This window comes from Coffea eugenioides, chromosome 7 (assembly GCF_003713205.1).
Source record: "Coffea eugenioides isolate CCC68of chromosome 7, Ceug_1.0, whole genome shotgun sequence".
Classification (NCBI taxonomy): Eukaryota; Viridiplantae; Streptophyta; class Magnoliopsida; order Gentianales; family Rubiaceae; genus Coffea; species Coffea eugenioides.
The window spans coordinates 8,528,455-8,551,750 of NC_040041.1; the positions used below are offsets into that span (position 1 = coordinate 8,528,455).

The 23,296-nt window shown below is 36.1% G+C and overlaps 2 protein-coding genes and 1 pseudogene across 6 annotated transcripts; 1 reads left to right on the forward strand and 2 right to left on the reverse strand.

The window, feature by feature from the left end:
- The first annotated feature begins 2,762 nt into the window (after window positions 1–2,762).
- LOC113778850 lies at window positions 2,763–11,330 on the forward strand. Of its 5 annotated transcripts, none has more exons than XM_027324368.1 (7): window positions 2,763–3,212; window positions 3,299–3,399; window positions 4,643–5,457; window positions 5,878–6,010; window positions 6,425–6,768; window positions 6,841–6,996; window positions 11,312–11,330. In XM_027324368.1, exons 1-6 carry the CDS (start codon window positions 2,843–2,845, stop codon window positions 6,959–6,961), a joined length of 1,884 nt encoding a protein of 627 aa, XP_027180169.1. In that variant the 5' UTR covers window positions 2,763–2,842; the 3' UTR covers window positions 6,962–6,996; window positions 11,312–11,330. The 5 variants fall into 5 exon arrangements, with proteins under 5 accessions (XP_027180169.1, XP_027180164.1, XP_027180167.1 ...); XM_027324363.1 differs by lacking the exon at window positions 11,312–11,330 and adding an exon at window positions 8,788–9,133; XM_027324366.1 differs by lacking the exon at window positions 11,312–11,330 and adding an exon at window positions 8,869–9,133.
- On the reverse strand, window positions 9,516–11,060 carry LOC113778851 (annotated as a pseudogene).
- Window positions 11,331–11,690: 360 nt separating the features above from the next.
- Window positions 11,691–13,370, reverse strand: LOC113777677 (putative UDP-rhamnose:rhamnosyltransferase 1). The gene has a single exon (XM_027322837.1). The coding sequence runs from the start codon at window positions 13,181–13,183 to the stop codon at window positions 11,795–11,797; it is 1,389 nt and encodes a 462-aa protein (XP_027178638.1). The 5' UTR covers window positions 13,184–13,370; the 3' UTR covers window positions 11,691–11,794.
- Window positions 13,371–23,296: the final 9,926 nt, after the last annotated feature.

A 23,296-nucleotide genomic window follows, 5' to 3' on the forward strand; every position in this document is an offset into this window, starting at 1 on the left:
AAGTGAATGTAAACCTCATGATATTTTGGGGATTATACTTTTGTAAGAACGATTTGAATTGCAAACATAAGGATTGTACTTAAGTTATTATTATTATGAAAATTTAGATGAAGTATTGGACTTGTACTTTGGTATGTTGGATTGGTGGATATAATATACTCCATTTGAACTTTTAAGAATGATCGATTATATTTATGCTTGAGTTTTGTAGTGAGTCCTGGCGAGAGTTAGGCAGGCGTTCTGTTGATACCCTTGGATTCGCCCTTGGGAGAAGTGGGGGCGTCACAAGCTCATATGAGCTTTGTATTCGAACAAATCAATGCTATTGAGAAGGAACGCTCCCAGAAAGACCAAACCCTGCAGTGAATTCGTGCCTAGCGCGAATTCGAGAATAAACAGCAACAACAATAACAACCTTCCACAGACTTAAATTCGGTCGAGGCCAAGTTGTCAGAAAAGAAATTGGAATCGAAGAAGGATGAAAATGAGGTTAGTCATAAGAATGCTAAGGAATTGTTGGATGGTAAAATAAAGGAAGTGGAGCTGGTCTATCCGTGGCTTGAGTGGATTGAGTTGATGGAGAGAATAGTACAACATAATTATTTTGATCATGAGAAGAGAGATGGAGACGGTATGATGGAAACTGTGGGCTTTAATTGATTTGAAACGGTTGAAGAGAAAGGATTTGATTTTACTAGGGATTTCAAGACTGTTCAGATTGCTGTTTTGAATTCTGGATGCGATCGGTTTGATATATTGATGTCTGTTCTTGTTAATTTTCGTTGGATTTTCTTTGATATTGTGAGTGATTTGTGTTTTATCTTTGTAATTTGTTATTTAGGTTTGTGATTGGCTTTGAATGACTTTGTAATTTGGTGCAAAACATGTTTTGTTTTAATTCTTGGCAAACTAGGGACTCTTTTTTTTTTGGATAGACTTGACCTAGATCCAAGCCCTATTGAACCCCGTTCCAGGAGATAGAGTAGAAGATTCATCGGGTAGACATGTTGAATCCAGAACGGGTATACTATGACGGGTCCGGGTTTGGAATGATAAATTCTAGCCCGAACCCAACCCATTGACAGACCTAATAGGTGGTGTTCGTCCAAATTATGCATCCGATTAGTGGTGTGCATCGAATTCAAAATCGATAATTTGGAATTTTGAATTCAAAAAATTTGGTAAATTGAACCTTGTAAATTTTGACCTATTTTGTTTTTGAATTCAAAACTCCAAATTCAATTTTGCTTTGAATTCAATTTGGAATTCAGTATCCTATCGAATTCACCGAATTCATGTTAAAAAAAAAAACTAACCTAAATTAGTGAGTTAGAGGTATTATATTATTATTATTATATAATAAAATGATTTATATATATTATATATTATTATATATACAAATTTGAAATCGAATTAGGTAGTTTTGATTACGATTTGTGAATTTGAAATCGGAATTTCCGCTTTTAAGAAGCATAGCCTCGAATTTGAACCAACTTTGCCACTTTCAAATACAAAACTCATAATTTCTTTTCGATTTTCGAATTCTCAATTTCAAATTTTTGAATTCAAATCAAATTTAGTCGAAAATTTGAAAATTTTCGGATTTGCATACCCCTACATCTAATGGGTGATCGGTGGACGTTTGAGGACTACGGCCCAATTCGACTAGATACTACTCTTGTACCTACCTAAATCCAACATTCACAATGTTATTTTTTCTACAACGATAACATTTATATAATCTAAACTACTCTATCCTATAGGAAGGAAGAGTCTAAAGAGGTTATATAATGGGATAACAGGTTTACGGATCCTACTATAGTCCAAATGAGTGTTTTGACACCTCCTTTGAGAATCTCCTTCTAGGATGATGACACCAGCAAAAATTTTCAATCGACATCAGCATAACATCCATATTGAAGCTTTCAAAATTTCTGTTTGGATTGTAAATTATTTGAGATATTTTTACTGTAGCATTTTTTGTGATGTGATGTATGTGAGATAAAACGGTAATTGAGAAGGTAAAAAGGTGTATTAGAAATTGTAATGATGATGTAAGCAAATATATTTGGCCAAATAAATTGCTGTCCAAACAAACCCTTTGTTGAGGCTGATTTGTTGGGATTTCAAGAATATTGCTAGAACTCAGAAGTTTTCCTATGAAAGGGGGAAAAAAATTTGTACTACTATGACTGGTATATATTGCAAAAAACAAGGCACGTAGCCACTGCAAAATAGCTTATAAGTCTTCCTAGCTTCATAATGCTAATAAGAATCAATAATTAGTTCAATCCATTGAATTATATTCTCAAAGTGATTACATGTATACCACAACATACATTACACGTATAGTACAACAAACATTTCAGATCATGCCAGACTCAATCAAAAGTACTAATCAGACAAAAAGCTACTCATTGTTTAATCACATTATCTATTTTATTTGTTTAAATATAAGATGAAACTCGATATCTTCTAAGTTACAATAATAGTTAATTTGATCCCACATCTAGAGATTTCACTTCTTCTAGTTAATGCTCCTACCGGTTAAGTTGGATTTCGAGAACTCATCGTATTATCATTTATACCAGTCAAAATTTTCTTTACAGAAGGAAAAAAAGAAAAAAAAAAAAGCGAACCTTTTTTTAGAACCCCCCCCAAAAAAAAAAAAACTTCAACTTGGGCTTACTAGGGAACTTGTCCAAAAGGAGCAATACTCTGATTAACATCAGAATCAAGTTACCCACCCGCCGCATCGTTGACCCGACCGCAAAATTCACCCGTCATTGCTCTTCCGAGTCATCACTCTCCATCTTCCTCACACACAGACAGATACGCACACATGGCTTTGCTGGGAGACGACGGCAGAGGCTACGAGCTAGCTCGGAAGCTGGAGAGCCACGGCGTATGGCGCACGTGGCTCGGCGACTCCCTCCACTCCAGCTTCGTTCACTTCCTCGCTTCTCCTTCGGCTTGGGAAGCCTTCATGCGAGCTGACTATGCCGCCGACTCCTCAACCTCCTCCTCGTCCTCCGCCACCACCGCCGTCGATTCGCTTAAAACTAGGGCGCTGCTACACCTCCAGCTCCGAGCACGAGCTCTCCTTTTCGATAAAGCCTCAATTTCTCTCTTCCTCCGATCTCCTAATAATAATCCTCAGTTATTATCACCTTCATCGTCCTCGAATGCAATCTCGAAACTGAATCCAAATTGTACGGGACAATTACTGAGTTTAGAATTATTTTAAGGAATTGAGTATTCTAGTTATGTTTTGACTAATTTTATTTTCTGTTCTCAGATTTGCAGTTGCACGGTGATGATGTGTATTTCACTTTGGAGGAAGCTGCTCAACGGTCGGATAGTGTTCTTGCTTCTTCTGCAAATGCGACGGCATCAAAGGTTTCATTTTGCTAAATAAACTCTCTTCCTTTTCAGAATTTCGGTTTTGTTTTCTTTCTTTTCTTTTTCTCAATTGTTGGTTGATTTTTGAAGTCAAAGTGATGAAATTAGGAATATGATTGAGCGTTTTTCCAGTCAATAGATTTCCATATGTAAGATTATGGGATGATATTGCTAGTTAAGTTGAATTTCTCATGAATTCTTGGATAATAGGTGTCAAATGATGAGGATGTATGATCACATTTGCCAGAGGTGTTTGAGTTTTAAATTTTGTTAAGTAAAATGAAAATGGTTGAGTTGTTTTTGTTATTTTTTGTTGAGAAGAGAATAAAATTGCTTCTAAAATCTGAAGCATCTAATTTTTTTTCGGAGATGTCATTGCCTAACTGAATGGAAGCTGAATGCAAAGCTTGAATTAGCTTTTTAGCCACTGTTTGTTCAGAATGGCTCGTCAGGAAAAAAGAGCTTTTATCATGTCTCTTGAAGACTCATGTCTGAGTATCAATTTATAAATGCCAACCTTAGAGCTTTAGCATTATCAAAAGTGCTTTTTAGTTGGAAGGGTTAGATGATATTCTAATTTTAAACTTAATTGGGTGATTATAGTTGTAATTTCTTGGGAATAGAATGGTCGGAATTTAGTCAAAACTCTCTCTCTCACAAACAAGAAGGTTATGCACTGACATCTGCGATAAACATTAGAAGTTTTTTCGCTTTTTTTGTTCTTTCTTTCTTTTCCTCTTTATGTTCTCATTAATTTGTTGGTTATTTCCTGATGTGAAAAATTTGTTCTGGTTAGAGCATCTTTTTTTTCTTGGTCAAATCATCAATGATGAAGTACCAAGAGGCCTTCCCCGCCCCCGCCACGCCCCGGGGATATTTGTTCATTTTGTATGCACTCCTTTCTACCAAGTTTGGCTGACAATTCGTTCATATTTTGTTGCACCACTACTTTAACTCAGCTGAAATTTATTTCCAGAGCTTATGAAGTTTAGTAATTAGGTCTGCTTTCTAAACTTCTCATCACATTCTATCTGGTAGTAGGAGATTCTATCATTCCTGTACTATGTGTATTAGAGTTGTGCTTTCCTTCGTAGGTTATATTCTTTTCTTTTCGTGCACTACCACAAAAAGAAGTTTTTCTCGTTCATGCTTGACTTGACATCATGCATTGGTCTTTTTAATTTAATTTTCTTCTCCATTTCTACTACTTCACCAACTTATTTACTCTTTCTCTTTTCAGAGCAAATCATCTTTTGGTGTTGGATCGAGGCACACTGAATCAGAAATTGGTTCTTTGCCCCAAAGGTTCAAGTTCGATGAATTACCTGAAACATGGTATGCTCAGTTTTTTGAGAAGTATAGAGCAAGTAAATCATACAGACTATCCTTCGGAGATCAGGAAACAGAAAAAAGGACTCCTGAACATATGTATAATTATCTTAGGGTTGCGGAAAATCACAAGAGAAAGAGAGTTGCTTTCAAGGTAGATCAGAACATTGGTGTTGGCAATTCCATGTTAGACAGCGGGTCAAACATGCTGTTAACCTCAATAGTGGAGGACAACAATGCACTTGATGATGAAGCACCGTTTTTCCCTGAAACTATGTTTAGTATGAATTGTGTTCCAGATAGTGCTGTCTTGCAGAAACATAGAGTTTCACTGAACGTAAAAGTGGAGTTCAATGGGATTCTAGACACCTTACCTCAGATCGTTACCAAGAGTCCTATCATGATTGAAAGGCTAGGTATCAGACCAGAATACCTAAGTATGGATCCAAAAGGAAATCAAAATCGTGGAAAGATTGGTTATGATGGGCGTGGGAAACTTCTGGGTCAGGAGCAAGCATCACAGCTATCACAGAAAGTGATAGCTCGTTTCCTATCTAAAGTTGGTTTTGAAGGTTCCTCAGAAGTGCCACTGGAAGTTTTGTCTCAGTTATTAAGTAGTCATGTATGCAAATTAGGTCGTACATTAAAGCTACTTGCTGATAGCTACAGAAAGCAATGCTCAGTCATGGAGTTGTTAAAGATGTTCCTTCACACAACTGGATATAGGTGAACATCAATCCTTGTCACATCAGATTGTACAAAGTGTTATATTGTCAATTTCATAGTTGTTAGTGTAAATGGTTTCTTGATTATACCTGAATGCTGATGATGCTCAATTATGCGTACTGAATTATGCATCACATTCTAATTTTTGCAAGAAATATAAGATCTCCCTGAAGCATGGTAATCCAGAATCTGATAGTGTAAACTTTCAGGGGAACAAACTTTTGGTAGCCAATTTGCACATAGATTTCTATCCATTATTAGGGTAAAGAGCTTGCAAATATTGATGCCATGCCAGCAACCATATAAAGATTGAGCGGTGAACTTAATGAGTAATCTGCTTGATATGGTAATTATTTTTGTCGACAACATTTTTTCTTTTCAAGTTTATTTCTAATGCATTCCCCCATGTTGCCTCAACAGTAATCTTGTGGTACTGTCTGAGCTTGTGAAGGATGCTACCAGGAATCCTGTACCGCAGACTCAGCAACAAGTACAGGGATATCAGTTGCAATTGCAATCACAGAACCAAGGACCCATCCGGCCATCGCAGCAGGTGTATAGAATATGACACCATGTTTTAGTGTTACAATTAACTTTCTGGGAGATCAGAGGACTGTCCATGGTGAAATTTTCATGCAAGTTGTCTTGCTACAGTTTTCAAACTATCTTTAAACTCTAAAAGGCAGTAGTAATAAGAAATTGGCCAGTAAGTTGTAGTTGGCTTAGGTGTATTTGTCGTCCCTGACATTTATTCCAAGGCAATTTATGACTATGCACATGTAGGAGAACTGCCATTTGTGGAAAAAAGGCGTACGTCTGCCCTTTTTTTGCTCATCTTTTACATTTTTTTTTATTTTGTGCTCCTTATTTGGTCTAATAGTAAAGGAATTTGGCTGAATAAATTAGTCTGCCAAGTTTTACTGTTAGCCTCCTTGTAAACGTAGTAACATATTCTTCCCACTAACAGATTCCAAGGCAAATGCTTCCTCAGCTTCAACAGATGATTAATTCCCAGAATCTGGCTTTTCAGCAGCATCAACAATGGGAGAGAATGAGAAGACGACAGCAGTCAACACCTCGTCCTGGTATGAACATGAATATAAATATGGACAAGGATAGGCCTATGGTGGAAGTCAAGGTTGAAAATCCATCTGATTTCCCAATGGACAATAATACCTTTGCCACAATCGATTCCCGGCATTCCCAGCTGCAGCCATTTCGTCAGCAACAAATCGCTGCTATGACATCTTTCCAAACTAGCAATCAGTTCAGGCCCATGTCTTCGCCTCAAATTCCTCAAATGCAGTCCCCGTAAGGAACTTTGATTGTTGAATATTAGCTAGGATGTGACAATATCTCTACTAACATGTGCTTCCTTTTTAGGAACATGGGGATGGCTAGGGCTCCTCCTGTAAAGGTTGAAGGCTTTCAAGAATTGATGGGTGGGGATGCTACACTTAAACATGATTCGGAAGAAAACAAACTAACATCACCGGCCAAATAGTATAGCTTTGAGTTTAATACCTTCCGGCATAGAAGGTACTATTTTAGAAGTGTTCTTGCTCTCCAAGTTCCAATGTGCAAATTCTACTTAAATCTCATGTGTTACACAATGACAATTTCTGAAAAAGTTTTGAAAATGAAATTGTTATGCTAACTTTATTGATTCTCTCATGTTGGTAATAGATGCCTATGCCCATTAAATACTGCAAAAAATTTACTAGCGTTATTTATTATTTTCTTTCTTTTTGTTTGTGTAATTAATCTCAGCTTTCCTCCATTAGTGGTAGGATACATATGAAGCATATTGAAAACAAATAAGTGTTCTAGAGGAATGTCCTTTCAATACGTGGCCCACTTGACTTTTGATTCATGGCAGAGAATGTATCACCCGGAAAGAATCTATTATTTGTTTTTCTTGTTTTCACTTTTGAAAAAGTATATGTAGTGTTGTGTGGAGTCTGCTGCTATTCGTCGTTTGTGTACTCGTGTGCTTGCTTCATTTGTTTTTGTCTTACTGTACTTGGTTCTCAAAATTCTAATGGGAAGATATTGTGAAAAGATATACCTTGAAGTGACCTCTAAATTAATTCTCAGATTGTTTTCAAATCAACCATTGGGTGATAGCTTCTGCATTTATCAAAAGAGGTGTGTGACAGCTTCTGTTGCCATATAGGCACATTGTATTATATAAGCCAAAGCTTTAAACTCGTATTGAGTTGTGGGTTATACTCTCGGGGTGCAATCAGGCTCCATGAGCAGGCTTTGGCATGCCCAAGCTCAGCTCAAAAAATAAATGGGGCTTTTGGGCTCAGGCCTAGGCTAGAAAGCTCAAGCTCGGGCTCAGATCATCATTTAATATGAGCTTTGGGTTCAAGTTCATAATTAATTACATAATTATATATAATATATTAATGTTTATAAATTATTATAAATTTGTATGTAAATTATTAATATTTTAATGTTATAATATGTATATTTATAAATTGTATATATTATTCAATATGCAATTAATATATATATTTATATATATATAAAATTATAATTATACATATGAATGGGCTGGGCCTCAATCGGGCTTGAGGCTAATGAGGTTCAAGTTTGGCTCACATATAATTTGGGCCTATTATGACCAAGCTCTTCCCAGCCCTATTAAAAACAAGGCTCATTGGGCTTTTGCAGGCTAAATGGGCCGGGCTTGGGCTAACCGGGCCCTGTTGACAGCCCTTTACATGTCAATATGAGAGGCATTGTTTTAACTGAATATGGGTTTCTTAGTGATGTTTACTTGCTTAATACTTGACCCTTCTGTTTTCAATATAATCTCAAATTTATTTTGGAAATTGGCAACCTTTACCCTATGTTAGGGAAAAACAGTATTGGATCAGGAATGCCAGGATAATATATAATATATATAGCAATACATTTACGACCAACCTGAGGTACAATGACAATCTTGAGCTGTACAGTTGCGATGCTGACAATGAACTGTGCACTTGGACTAATGCCTGTTACGTTTGACTTTTGGGATAGCCTGTAACTTTTTATGATAAGTAGCTTGCAATTACTTATTGATAGTGACATTTTAATGTTTTGCTCTTAGGATAGATGAATTTATAAAGGAAAAATATTTAGAAGATCCAGAACACCTGCAGTGTGGAGTAGAGAATCTGTGACTGTGGTGCATGTCAAGATCAGATCTCGGATTGTGTTGATTATCCTCCATAAACTCAAGAAACTTGTTGACTTAAGTATCATGTGGCTCTTTGTTTCCAACCACACTCATTTCTTTTGCTTTGTTTCTGAATATCTTTCCCTTGTCTTCAACAGTGATCAACCTAACTGTCTGGGCCACCGAGTTTCTTGTGTATGACCCATTTTATACTCACTTCTGCACAATTCTATTCCCAGCTGCTTGGTCAGGCCTCCTCCTGTAAAGATTAAAGGATTCCAAGAATTGATGGGTAGGGATACCGCACTGAAGCCTGATTTCAAGGAAAATGAGTTAACTTTGCATGCCTCATAGGATAATTCAGTTAAATACCTTCTTGTACAGATGTAAAGGTACCATTCTTTGATAAGTTTTCCTACTCTTTTAGTTCTATAGCATAATCCTACATAAATATTAGTGTTTGTTGTAGAATGCCAATTTTGTAAAAAGATTTTACAGATGAAATTATTGTGCTAATACTTATTGATTCTGGGTGTGGGCTGTTGTGCTATGAAGATATTTGTCTTTTGTTTCCTATTGGTGTAGTGTTTTTTTTAGTTGCTACTTCAAAGTTCTAATAATTAATATCTAGAAAAAATTAGTATTTTCTTAGTTGCTATTTAAAAGTTAAAGTAATCATACCATACACTAAATTAAAGTGATATACTTGTGATTGTTAATATTAGGAAAGTAAGAGTTGGATCACCGTAGGACATTTTTACAAAAAGAAATTAAGGGGAATTCGTTATTTGATGTTTAAAAGTTATACCAGACACTAATTTTATATTAATAGGCGGCATGCTAATATAAAGAAACGAAGAGTTGAATTACTACATGGCACTTTCATAAAGAAAAATTAAAAAGAAAAAGAATTAACTAATGATAAACATATTGTGGGAGGGGCGCAAGTTGATCAAATTTGTTGTAAAAAACTAACAGTCGGAATTAGTTCTTGGGTTTGTGTTGAGTATCCTCCAAAAGCTCAAGAAATTTGTTTATGTAAGCATCATGTAGTTCTTTGTTTCCTACTACTCCGCTCATTTCTTTTGCCCTGTCTCTGATTATCTTTCCCTCTTCTTCAACCATGATCGATCTAATTGTCTGGGCCACCGAGTTTCTCATGTATGACCCATCCTGTTCATTTCTTGCCACTTCTGTTCCCAACCGCTTGTCCTATAGAACCCTAGCATTTAACCCTTGATCCAGCAGAAAGGGTAACACAATAAGTGGATGACCAAATGCGAGTCCCTCTATAGTGGAACCCCAACCGCAGTGAGTCAAGAACCCGCCAATGGATTCATGACTCAGTATCTTCAACTGTGGCACCCAACCTTTCCATACCATTCCCCTTCCCTGTACTCTCTCTTCGAACTTTTCAGGCAACTGAACTGATTCAGATTCACTGAAGCCGGGTGGCTTCCTCAGAACCCAAAAGAAAGGCACCCCTGATAGCTCTAGCCCAAGAGCCAGCTCGCTGATATCTGTTTGACTGGGTGGCACCTCGCTCCCTAATGCTACATAAACTACTGAGGCTCTGTTTTGACCATTGAGCCATTCTTTGATTGGAAACCAAGCTTCATCATTCATCTCATCATCTATTTTGTTGTCAATTTGGAATGGGGTGGCACTAATCCCAGAGGCATCACTGGAGTGGGATGTATCTCATTTAGCAGCTTCAAGCAGTCGCCTTCAAACTCGTAGGAGTGTCTTGCAATAACAACGTCTGAATCCCTGGTCACCATTCCAACTCGGTATGCATCCGAGGCACCTGAAACGTTGGGATTAGCAATTCGCAGAACGGAATCAGTTTCATGGATCTTGTAAACCACTTTTGTCTGAAAAGCTACCCACTTTGGCGGGACCATGAAGTCTTCAGCCTTGCTTCTTGGATCTGTGCCATTAATCAACATGTCTGATGGTCCAAGAAAGCCCAAACACCAGGCGCTGACAATACAAAAGAAGGATTTCAAAATTCCTAGCTTAGCTGAAACTGGTAGTACCCAATGCGAGGCAAAATCATGAACGATCCAGTCAGGAAGTGAATTCTCCAAGAATCGAGTCAGTTCAGGTTCAAGCCCATCATAGGCTTTCTTTAATAGAGACATTTGATCTGTGTGGATGTCCATGGTGGCCTCTGCATTTTTTGGTAGTCCTTCAACTTGGGGCAGTGGTATTTTAACAAAGGTGATGGAAGAAACAAGATGTGGAGGGATTTTTGGGAGGGGTGCGATGTTTCTAGGGGTGGATATGAAGGGGACTCTGTGACCCCTTTGAGCAATGAATTTAGAGAGTTCTAAAAATGGGATGAAATGCCCAAAGGCCAGCCAAGGCAACATCACTAAGTGCAACTTGGACTCGTTGGCCATGGACAAATTCAGGGCTTTAGGAAGACAGAGATTTCAACTTGGGGTATTGTTTAAGTTCCTTTTCCTCAAAGAGTTTTATGGTATTGCATAGTTGTAGACAGCATGAATCACGCCTCACTGTTTGATGACATCTTAGCACAATAATTTGTTGACATTTATTAGATGTTGGTGGTCGATTATTGGGTATGTATTACATTTACTGACACTAGAAAGATCTGAAGTTGGTGGTCGATGTTGACATATATTAACAATTTCTTTTCTTGTTTTCTTCTGCTAGATTGTCAGCAATTGTTTATTGAGAATCTTTTCATGACACTAGAAAGATCTGAAGTTGTCTGATGGAAAAATCAGTGTGTTCCGCGGTAAGTTGTTCTTGTATCTTATTCCCCAGGATTTAATGGGCGTTTGCTTTCGTGATTCATTTAGCCAAAGGAATGATTCAAATGAACAAATTTGAAGGCGACCTGTGTATCTTTTATTTAATTTTTTTTTCTTTTAATACTTGCACTGGGACAGCTGCTGCATGGAGCAGCAGATTATCTGGAGTCATTATTGTGTTGTTGAAAGTTGAATATCAAAAGCCCCTTCAGTTTTAAGGCAGCAATACATTATAGTGATTCAGTCAACATAATTAATTAAAGTTATATGCTTGTAGATTAAGAATGCAACCAGAAAAATTAAATTGCACAATGGATACTAGTGCACTGATTATTGTACAATAATACTAGTGCCAAATTTTACAAGATAGTACTAATTCTTCTCATGTGGATTTGCGTACGTTCTTTTCCAAGTAATCTACGAACCTCTGTACGTAGCCGTCATGCAGCTCTCGATCTCCAAATACTGCGCTAATTTCTTTAGCTTTGTCCCTGTAGAATTTTCCTTCATCTTCTTCCATGATCAACCTCACCGATTTGGCCACTGAGTCTCTCGTGTACGATCCATCTACCGGATTTCTTGGTATTTCTATGCCCACCTGTTTTTCCTCCAGAATCCGAGCAACCAACCCTGTATCGATGACGAACGGCAGCATGATGAGTGGATGACCAAGCATGAGTCCTTCTATACTCGAACTCCACCCGCAGTGAGTCAGGAACCCACCCACTGAGTCATGACTCAGTATGTTAAGCTGAGGTGCCCAATTCTTCCAAACAATACCCCTTCCCTCGACTCTATCCTCGAACCCCTCTGGCAGCCCAGATGGATTCCTTAGAGCCCAGAAAAATGGCACCCCGGATAACTCCAGCCCGAGGGCTAACTCACCGAGTTCCAGTTGACTCATTGACACCTCGCTCCCAAACGCCACATAAACCACCGAGCCTTTACCTTGACCATCCAACCATTTCTTGATTGCAATCCATGACTCGTTGCTTTCAAGGCCGCTTTTTTCCACCTTGGGCGGCATCAATCCCAGCGGCATCACAGGCCGTTGTTGCAAATTTTCAAGCAAATTTAACCACTGGCCTTCAAACTCGCGGCAATGTCTCACTAAAACGACGTCTGCACCCTTTATAACCGATCCAACCCGATACATATCCGATGCACCCGAGCCATCTAGATTACTAGCTCCCACAACCCATTTACTCTCGTACAGCTTATAAGCCACTTTACTCTCAAATGGGATCCACTTCGGCGGAACTATATAATCCTCCACCTTACTTCTGGGATCAGTACCGTTGATCATTGCATCAAAAGAGGGTCCAAAGAATACCACAGTTGAGGCGCTAACAATAGAGAAGAACGATCTCGCTATATTAAGCTTAGCCGCAATGGGAGGTAACCAGTATGGAGCAAAGTCGTAAATAATCCAGTCCGGAGCTGAGTCTTCCAAGAAACGAGTCAAATCGGGCTCCAGGCCATCATAGGCTTTCTTGAGAAAGGCAACATCAAGACCGCCGAGGTCTACCGTGGCCTCCACATTTTCTGGTAGCCCATCAACTGGGGGAAGTGGGATTTTTACGAAAGTAATAGAAGATGCTAAATTCGGTGGGAGTTTAGGGAGGCGATCCATGTTTTTGGGGGTGGAAATGAAGCTAACTCTGTGACCCTTTTGAGCTATGAACTTGGAGAGCTCTAGAAAAGGGATGAAATGGCCGAAGGCTAACCATGGGAACATGACAACATGTAAGCTGCCGGATTTGTTTGCCATGAAATATTGTCGGAACTTTAGAACTCTATTATGGTTTTTTCCTCCTTGCCTGCGGAGTGCACAACTTGCTGATATATAGAAGCTGGGTGGTACGATGTGTGGACCAATTGATTCGATTTACTGCCTTTCCAGCATCACATGTTGTTAAGGGAAAATGAGTGATGTACAAGTCACTGTGTTAGAGTAGATGTTAAAGGGAAAAAATTTGTGAAGATGTTAAGAGTAGAGATTCGATGAACCGGCTATTGAGCCGGGCCGGGCCATCAATTGGATTTTGGGAGGAACCGGCTACATGTTAAGGGAAAAAATTTGTGAAGATACTAGAATAGAGATTTGAATTTAGAACCTCATGCAAGAAAGTAGATTACAGTTGCCCCCGGACTAGCCACCCATTTGTTGATGATTTTATCCTTTTTATATTATATGTTAGACTTTTATTCTTATTTTATTTCTCAAAAACAAATTCTATTTGGAATCTTTTAATAACATTTTATTATTCCTCAAGCTCTATAAGTTATGAAATTGACTTAAAAAATAACATATTATACAATTCATTTTAAAGATAAATATCGTTCTTAATAAACTTTTGCATTTAAAATTCACAAATAAACTAGATAATTACATTTAGATAAAATTTTATACTTGAAATTTGGTAGATTACTAATTAAATTTAGCTTGTTAATTCTTATAAGAATTAATGATTCTATAATAAATTAGACTAATCGAGCATTTATTATGGCATAATTTATAATTTCAACCATATCAAAAATTATGAGACATAATATTTAAATATATTTAGTGACCCACCGGTTGAACCACTCACCCATTGATTGAACCAGTAACCCGTGGACCCAATTTTTTTTTGAAAGGTTCATCCCCGATTAGGTTTAATAACTATGCATTGTTGATCTTTTTGGGAAGTTGAAAATTTAGCAAAATTGTTCTCTCTAGCTTTTTTTTATGTGTAATAAAAATTCACTTCTTGTAATATACTATAAAATAATTCTTTCTTACTAGGTAACTAGCATTTGCTAAAAAATTTTTTTGGGTAAGACTAGGATTTACTATATTTGGCTATAACGCTTCCTAGAATAGCTATAGATCGATTTTCTTTTCTATTTAACAATAAGGTGATGCATCTATCTTCAAATAACGTCTATTTTTTGAGTTTATTTTAATGCGAATTAGATCAGATCGTATCTTTCTTGCATGATCTTGAGCAAATGATTGCATGGCAGTTGGCCCACCAACTGCAGGGGTTTCGGATTCTAATTACTATATATATCAATGTTTTTAAACCCGGACTGAAGTGTGAACCGAAAAATCTTCTGGTTCGCAGTTCCACCCTGATTCAAAGATTTAATAATTTTTTATTCATTTTAGTATTAAGAATTTTGAACAAAACTAAAATATTTATTTATAAAATAAAAACTTAATAAAAATCGGTTGAATCTCTCGATTTTTACCGATTCAATCGGTTCTTGACTAATTTTGACTAGTTCAATTAATTCTTTGGCTTTTCAATTGAACCGGATTAGAGGCATGGCTAGTTCGCAGTTCAATAGGTCGAACCGATCTGTCCGGTCTGATTTTCAAAACATTGATATATATAGTACTATGTCAATATTAAGTTGATGACTGTAAAAGTCGAATATATCTGAAAAATAAAAAGATTAACATTTGCTTCAAATGTTCTTGAATTATTAGCAAATGCAAAAAACTCCTCCATCAACTATATACCTTGTTGCATTTTACCTTCTGAGTTATTTTTATAAGTACTTTGTCCCCTTTCACATTATATTTGGACAAATCTATATCTTTTATCTTAAGCATCATTATTTTTCTTTTTCCCCTCTAATTTTCTTTTTAGATTCTTCCTTTTTATTTTCTTTAAGCATTGTTTAAATCAGTATACTAGATTAGTCAAAACTTGTTTATTTCTTAATTTCGCGTGTCAATATTTTAGAAAATAATTTTATGGTATACAAGATTTTTTTTCCAAATGTTGAAGTCAATGTCATTTAAGAAATTGAAATATTCAAATATATAAGAACAAAATAGAGATATTGATTAATCAATTATTACTAGTATCAATAACAAATAAAAAAAAGAACTACTATTGTTGTTTATTCTTATCTTTTGTTTCACTACACATATAACTTTTCTTTCTTACGTGATATATAATATGTTAATTTTGTTATAAATAGTTGAATAATTGTGAACTCTAATTGGTTTATAGGTACTTAAATTGTTGAATTACAAGATTAATACACTTTATGTTACAAGCTACAGATCTTTTGCAATAACAAAGAGTTTATGATGAATTATTAAGAATGAATTTAACAAATAAACAAATTAAAAAAGCAGTTTAAAAATTTTAAAAAGTTTGACGTAAGTCTTTTGTCCCTGGAGGGAAACATTGGCTAGTTCCATGAGAGAAGGGGAAAAAAGAAAGGGGAGAAAAGGAAAAAATAAAAAAAAAGAATAGAAAAAAAAAATAAGATAGTACGGATAGTGTTGTTCAAACGTATCATTCAAGGGGGCAAAATGCTTATTACTATAGTTTAGAGGGTAAACTGCAACTGCATATATAGTTTGTTTGGGGGGGGGGGGAGGGAAGGGGGGTTTGCATTTAACCCTAAATAAAAATATGAGATGCATAATGAAGAAAAATAGGATAGCCATTATTTGGCCAAAAATAATTTTCTTGCATCACAAATATTTTCAACACATCTTTTTATCTTTCCAATCACCTTTTTATCTCACATATATGACATCATAAAAAGTATTATAATAATTATTTCAAATAATCTCCTGTCCAAACACACTCCTTGTTTGTGATCTTATCACGAAATGTGGTATCATGCGAGTGCATAGAAGGATTGGATCATGTTGTGTCATCAACAAGTATAGATGTAATTATAAACGTTCAAACCTAACCCAGATTATTTATAGGTTGATGTGTCAAAATCACATGATAAATTAACGTCAACAAGGCAATTTCTTTTCGTGAATACATAATTTGTTTGGTTAAGTATTCTAAATTCATATTTGTTGTGAGTCCCTATAGACCCTCTATATAGTTAAAAAACAAAAAAGGGCACATCTACTAGAGTTTCCTATATTATATAAGCAGAATAGCGTCTTGAAGAAAATCTATCCAATCTTTGAATATTTACATATCATCCATAATTTGAGTACACCCAAGAAGTAAGAACTTGTTTATTGCAGATCGAAAGTCAGAATAATATATATAGTTTTATTCAAAAACTAAAAAATTTTAATGTTTTTAACTAAAAATAAAGAAACCCTAATATCTTGTAACTACAAAATTTAAGTTGAGTCAGATTGCTTAACATATGCATATTAACCGTTCTAGGCAATATGTTTTCCTGTTATAATCAAATAAACATGCTTTTCGTCATGTTTCTTGTGTTATTTAGAAGTTTTAAACAGCGTCGCGGAGGGCAAAACCCGAATAGGATTGTAGAAATGTAAGTTCATAGCATGTTAAAAGACCAAAAGTCCATTAATTTGAGCGTGCAAAGTCCGTTGCAGTCGAGACGTTTGAACAAATAAAGGCTAATGGTGACGATCCATTGTTTGAACAAAGAACTTTGTACCAGTATATGACTTCGTAAATTATCGATTTGGTATTTCCCACGTCTTTTTTTATTCAAATTTATCAAGGCTGGCCTTTTAGCTTATGCTACATGACACATAGAGGTGGCAAAATGGGCGGGATGGGCGGGATTTGCTTAGGTTTGAGATGGAACCGAGTCATATGGGTTTGGGCCCAACCTTACCCATATGTGTTTTGGGACTAACTTGGGCGGGATCATTTTGGGATGGGTTTAGATTGATCCCGCCCAATACCCAAATCCATTTTCTACATATTTTTTCCTTTAATTCATTTTTTATTTTTATATAATTTTAATATTTTTGATTTATTAAATTTCTTTTAGTTTTATTAAATAAACATGCAAGTGCTTTATACTCAAGATTCCCACCAAAAATTGGATTAACAAATAAAGGAAAAGATAGATATACAGCCATATTCCAACATATATCAAGATGGCCAAGGTCCTTAGGATGTTGAATATTTATCATCATTGTCCAAGGATGACAGGTCTAAACTAACTGAAATGCTGGAAATTCTTGTGGATAATGACTAGGAATACTACTAGATTATATTCGCTGGTATAACTATAAAAATTGTTAAAGATAATTTTTGAATCTAAGATTCCGTTTGGATTGACTTTTTTTTCAAAAAATAAGTTTTTCAAATACAATGTTACAGTAATATACAATAACTCAAGAAACATCCCATCCATATTAATATATCAATATTTCAAAAATTTTATAGTAAAATTTTTCATATACACTGCTACAATAAAAATTTCAAAAACACCTACCAAAAACAGCTAATCCAAACGGAGCCCTTGCCATTTGAGCCCAATGGGTACCCAAGTATTTCCCATCCTTTCCCATTCATTAATGGGTATAGTTGGGATGTGTCCCAACTTAAACCCAATACCAAATTATAATACCCATCCTGCCCAAAGTTCCTTTGGGCATGGGTAGCCCATTGGGACTTGGGACAAATTGCCAGCTCTAATGACACATCACCCTCTAGCAAGTGATTAGCACCGCTATATAGCTATACGTTCACCATGACGTACGTTGATTTTCATGGGATCAACAAAAACCCCGCATGAAAGGGCTATAATTGGGATGGACTTGCTTCCTTTGGTGTACAAAATGAAGCATAATGTATTCTAGGACATTTTTGAGGAGAAGATTGAGATAGCGTCCGCAGAGGTTCTTGCGTCCGCTTTGATTACAGGCGGTAACAGTGATGGAGGCAGTGTAGGGTAGTGGAGGGCAATTGACCCCACCATAATCTCCATATCTATGTATAGAATTATGGTTTTGTTTCCACACTTAAATGAATTATCCCCATTACTCTTCAATAAAATTTAAAGTATTAGAGAATTGTCCCCACTAAATTCTTTGTATCTGCATATAAAATTGCAGGCTTGGCCTCACACTTAAATGAAATTATCCTCACTATCCTCAAACAAAATTTAAAATAATTGTGTATATTTTGTTTGTATCTCTTATATCAAATAATTTAACAACAATTAAAATAAATGACACCACCTTGTCTAAACAGAGAAAGAGATTCAAATTGTATTTATTCTTTTATTTTTAAAAAAAATATTCTAATATGCTCCCGGAACACAAATCCATTTGAAATTTTTTAAACTTTTTTCACAACACATTGGAACTCACAAACATTGCTCATTTTTATTTCATTTTAATAAAAATCTAGAGAAAATTTTTAGTGTTGTGAGAGGAGAAGTGGAAGAATCCTTTATTAGGGATTTGAGATTTGAGAGATACTTTATCTGGTTGCTAAATTGTAGACTAATTACACGCATAACTTCGTATTTTGTTAGTTAAACATATATTTTTTCATGTTGTAACTAGTAAAATTTTATATCTTAATTTTATCCCCACTAAATTTATTTTCTAGCTTCGCCCTCGAGGTGGTAATTGTTTGTTCAGCAGAGAGGTGTTTTATCTAGTATTTTGAAAACCGGACCGGACCGGTTGGTTCGACCGGTGAATCGGCCATGACACCGGTTCGGTTCTATGTCGTAGTTGACTTTGTCAGGAAACCGGTCAAAAATCGATCGAACCGTGCAAACCGTTGAACCGGTGGTTTCCGATTTTCAACTTTCTTTTTTTTTTTAAAAAAAAAAAGTTTTGCAAAATGCAACTATCAAGATTCAAACTCAAGATCTTTGTAATAAAAGACCAATGTATTAACCGTTGCACCATCACATCTTATTAGTTTTTTTTGATAACTTATTTATATAAAACAAACACTCATATTTCTTTTTTCCATTTTTCTTACAAAATCTCATCATCTCATGGCTCTTTCTTTTTAATCTTCAACTCTCTCTCTCTCTCTCTCTCTCTCTCTCTCTCTATCCTCTTTTTGCTTTTGTCACTCCCTTTTTAATCAAACCTCTTTATTTTTAATTTATTGGTGTTTTCTTCCATCTTTTAATTTTATTTTTGTCCATTAAATTGAAAAAAGTTAAAAAAGAATTATTTTTCTTTAACCCAAATTATTTAATGTCACAACCACTCACTTTTATCTCATTTTTTGTTTCTTATCAAGTTTACATTTATATTTTCGATTCTCTTAACTTTCTTCGAACTCCAAACTTCCTTTTTTAAATTGCAATCTCTAAATCCCAAAACGTAAATTAAAATTTAAGTTCACAATGTCTAAATTCTCATAGATGTGAATTTTGTATAATTTCAAAATATTGTGATATTTTTGGGTTGGATTTAGATATAATTGAAATTAAAATGAAATTTATTTGTTTTAACTTATAATTTAAAAAATTTATTTTTAAAAATCCAGGTTATTCAAAAATAGTAAACTTTTCATCATATAAAGTATTAAATTAGTCCATTACATGTCTTATTTTGTGCATATATATATATTTATATAAATTATTTTTTAAAAAATTCATTGAACCGGGGTTGAATCGGTCCGACTGGTTGAATCTCGACCCTTTCACTTCACCGGTTCAATTAACGGTTCGATTTTTAAAACATTGATTTTATCCATTTACTCATTTTAGTAAACCAACAAAGATGGTTTGGCTTGGGTTGGGGAGAGGGAGTGGAAAGACCGACGACTGAGGGAATACTAAATGGAGATTTAAGGGGAAAAAAAAAGCGTGGGGCCCAAAAGAGATAGGACTACGAGTCACATAGTAAGTTTTGACTTCTCAAGGGCATTATTAGCAATAAAATAAGATGTGGTGCGGGCAATATCAGCCGCCTTAGACCATCGCACCAAACTCCATCCCATTGCATGTGGCTTGCGCGGCCGACGATGCCAGCCTACATCATCTTCTGCATCCACTCTATTGTCTATTTTTAGATCTCATCAAAATCAACGTCAAGTCACAGTGAACATGCAGCTGTACAGCGGTGAAGGAAAGATAGAACCCTATGATTAGCAATCCAAACATGTTGTTATTAATTGCATTGAAAATATATTTTTTAATTATTTTTTTATTTTTTCCATCTTTTTTTATTTCACATAAATTATGTTATACAAAATATTATAATATTTTTTTTCAAAATACTATCTTATTAAAATAATCTCTTATCTAAATACTAGCATTATCAATGAAGTGCGATCAGCTTAAGTTCAGCTCGAAAAAACTCACCAAGCCTAAGTTTTAATTGGATCGGACAGATTTTGAACTTAAATATTATGGCCAAACTACGGGCTTGTTTGGAAGTGAGTTTTTTGGCCAAGTTTTTTAGCTACAAGTTTTTTAACAACTTTAGCTACAGGAACCCAAAAAAATTTATCAAATTTTTTAATCTACACACTTCAAAATATCTAATACACAAAAAACTTCTATCTTTCTTCTTCTTTCTCCCCCACCCCATCCATCATACCTTCATCGTCGGCCACCACCTCTGCTGCCGTTTCCGGCGCCGGCCACCTATTCCGGCACCGGCGTTCCCAAATTTTTTTTTTCCTTCCTTTCTCCCTCCCTGGCCAAACTCCCCCGACCGATGCAGTAGCAGCAGTTACTTTCCTCCTGCTCTGGTACTTAAAAACCTTTCATCTATTGAGAAAACCTACCCAGATTCCATCGAGCCTGCCTAGCTGACTTCTAAAGAGGTTGCATTCCTCCTTGTAGGCAGAGACAGCATGAAAATGAAAGTCAAGCACAAGCAAGTCAATCCAGCAGAGGATGAAGATGACCAGTTCGTTTGAAAGAAAGATCTTGATCAAATGGTCAAGCAGAAAGCACAATTGACTTCAGTCACGCCAACGCTACGGCTGACGGGGGAACAGGGGAACAGAGGGGGTGGGGATGGCGGGGCAGAGGGGGTGGCGGGAAACGGGAAACGAGAAGGGGAACAGGGGAGGGGGAAACGAGAGAGGGGAGGGCTGGCGGGGGGAGGGGGTGGCGTGCGGGGGAAGGGGCTGGGGGGTAGCGGGGGCCAGGCTGGGGGGGAAGGGGGCTGGCGGGGGGAGGGGGATGCGGGGGGCGGCCGGGGCCGGGCTTGCAGAGGGGAGGGGGAAGGGGCAGAGAGGCTGACGGGGGAAGGGCTGGCGGGGGGATGGGGAGGCGGGGGCAGCGGGGCCTGGGCTTGTAGAGGGGAGGGGGAAGGGGAGGAACTGGTGGGGGTGGCGGGGAAATGCAGAGCAGAGGAGAAGGGGAAAGGGGGGAGAGGAGTGGCGGGAGGGGGAAGGAAGAAGAAGAAGAAAAAGAAAGAGAGGAAAGAAAAGAAAAAGGAAAAAAAGAAAAAGAAAGAGAAAGAAAAAAAGAAAAGGAAAAGAAATTCACCTCACAAAAACTTTTACAAAATTTTTTATCTTACAAAAACTATTACAAAAAAATTTTTCACCTTACAAAACTTCTACAAAATTTTTTCAAAAACTTCTACAGTGCACTACAGTAAAGTTTTAGACAAACTCCCAAAAAATTTAGGTTCCAAACAGGCCCTACATTTGAGTCGAGTTTGAATGAAACTAGACTCAAATTCAATTAAAGTTCAACCCATGTATGAGTATAAGCGCATATGTAAAATATGTATAATAATATCTATAGTTTATAATTATACATACCACGACATAAAATGTTAATAATTTATATATTAATTTGTATTAATTCATAATTATAAAATATATATTATATACAATTATGTAATATAATTTGTATTTAATTATGAATTTGGGCCAAACTCGATTTGAGTCAGAAACTCATATAATAGCATGAGCTAAACTTGAGCTTTTTAATATGAACTCAGAGCCTAAAAGTTCAAAACCCAAAAATCTATATTTCTCGATTTTGTAAAAAATTATTTGAAAAAAAATTATATATATATATATTATCGACTATTTCAGAGAACAATAGACACAATCACTTGGATGGATTCTGCCATCTTGTCTTTGTTCTTGCTTTTGACTGAGTGAACGGTGGGAGTGGTTTATGTGGGGGCTAGGGACTTAAACGGTCATTAGCAAAATTGCTTGGATTGATTTTTGTTCTATTTTACAGGACATAATTTTATTTGTTTAGAATGTAATTCACTTTCAATAAATTGTAAACATAGAACAAAATTTGGCGGATATTACATATGATATTGATAGGGTGTTAATTGTTAGTAATTTTATTGTTAATTCTCCTCTTTATCCTTGCCAAATATTGCTTTAATTGTCAATATATATTTATATTTGGTATTTGGATATAATTTCAGAAAGTGGAGCAGAAAAGTGTTAAAAGGGGAATTGCTGATGAAGAGTTGCCTTCCTATTATTAAGTCCTGGCAAGTCCACTAACAATAAGAAATCAAAAGGAGACAATTCTGCGGGGACCACGTAACATTGATTTAGAAAATGTGTTCTTCTTTTGGGAGATGTACTCATTAGCCATAGGTGGACTTTGATGATGAAAGTAGCTTTTCTATTTGCTTCCTACGTAACTAGTTCTCTTATAAAAACTAGTGTAGAGGAGAATTGCAGGAACAAGCTTCAAAAAGACATTAGACTAGTTTTGGAGTTTTCTCTCAATATAAGCTCCGTAGGAGGATAGAGGAGTTTTTAGTTTTTCTCTCCGAGGGATGTTCCAGAGGAGAGAATAGGGAGTTGTTTTGGTTTGTTGAATTCTATTGTGCAATTTTCTTATTTTCTTCCGAGAGCTTTGTTATTCACTCTCTCAATTATCGAAGAAAGATGATGTCTTTAAATTCAATTGAATTGTGTGAAGATTTTCGTATGAGGCGTGGCTAATTTTCTCATCTAGTCAAGGATCAACGCGAAGACGCAGTCCCAAATATCTGTGAGATCTAATTAATTTTACGTGTTCCTTAATTTGTTAATATTTGCATGTTTTCTATTTTAATTTCCATGGGATTATTTTGTTAATTGGATATCAAGGGCCCGATGTGCAATTTGACTTATTAATCTCCTGTCAAATTAATCAATTAAATCCGTAATTGTTTAGTTGGTTAATATTAGTGACAACTAGTATTTTCACATACTAGGGGGACATGCAA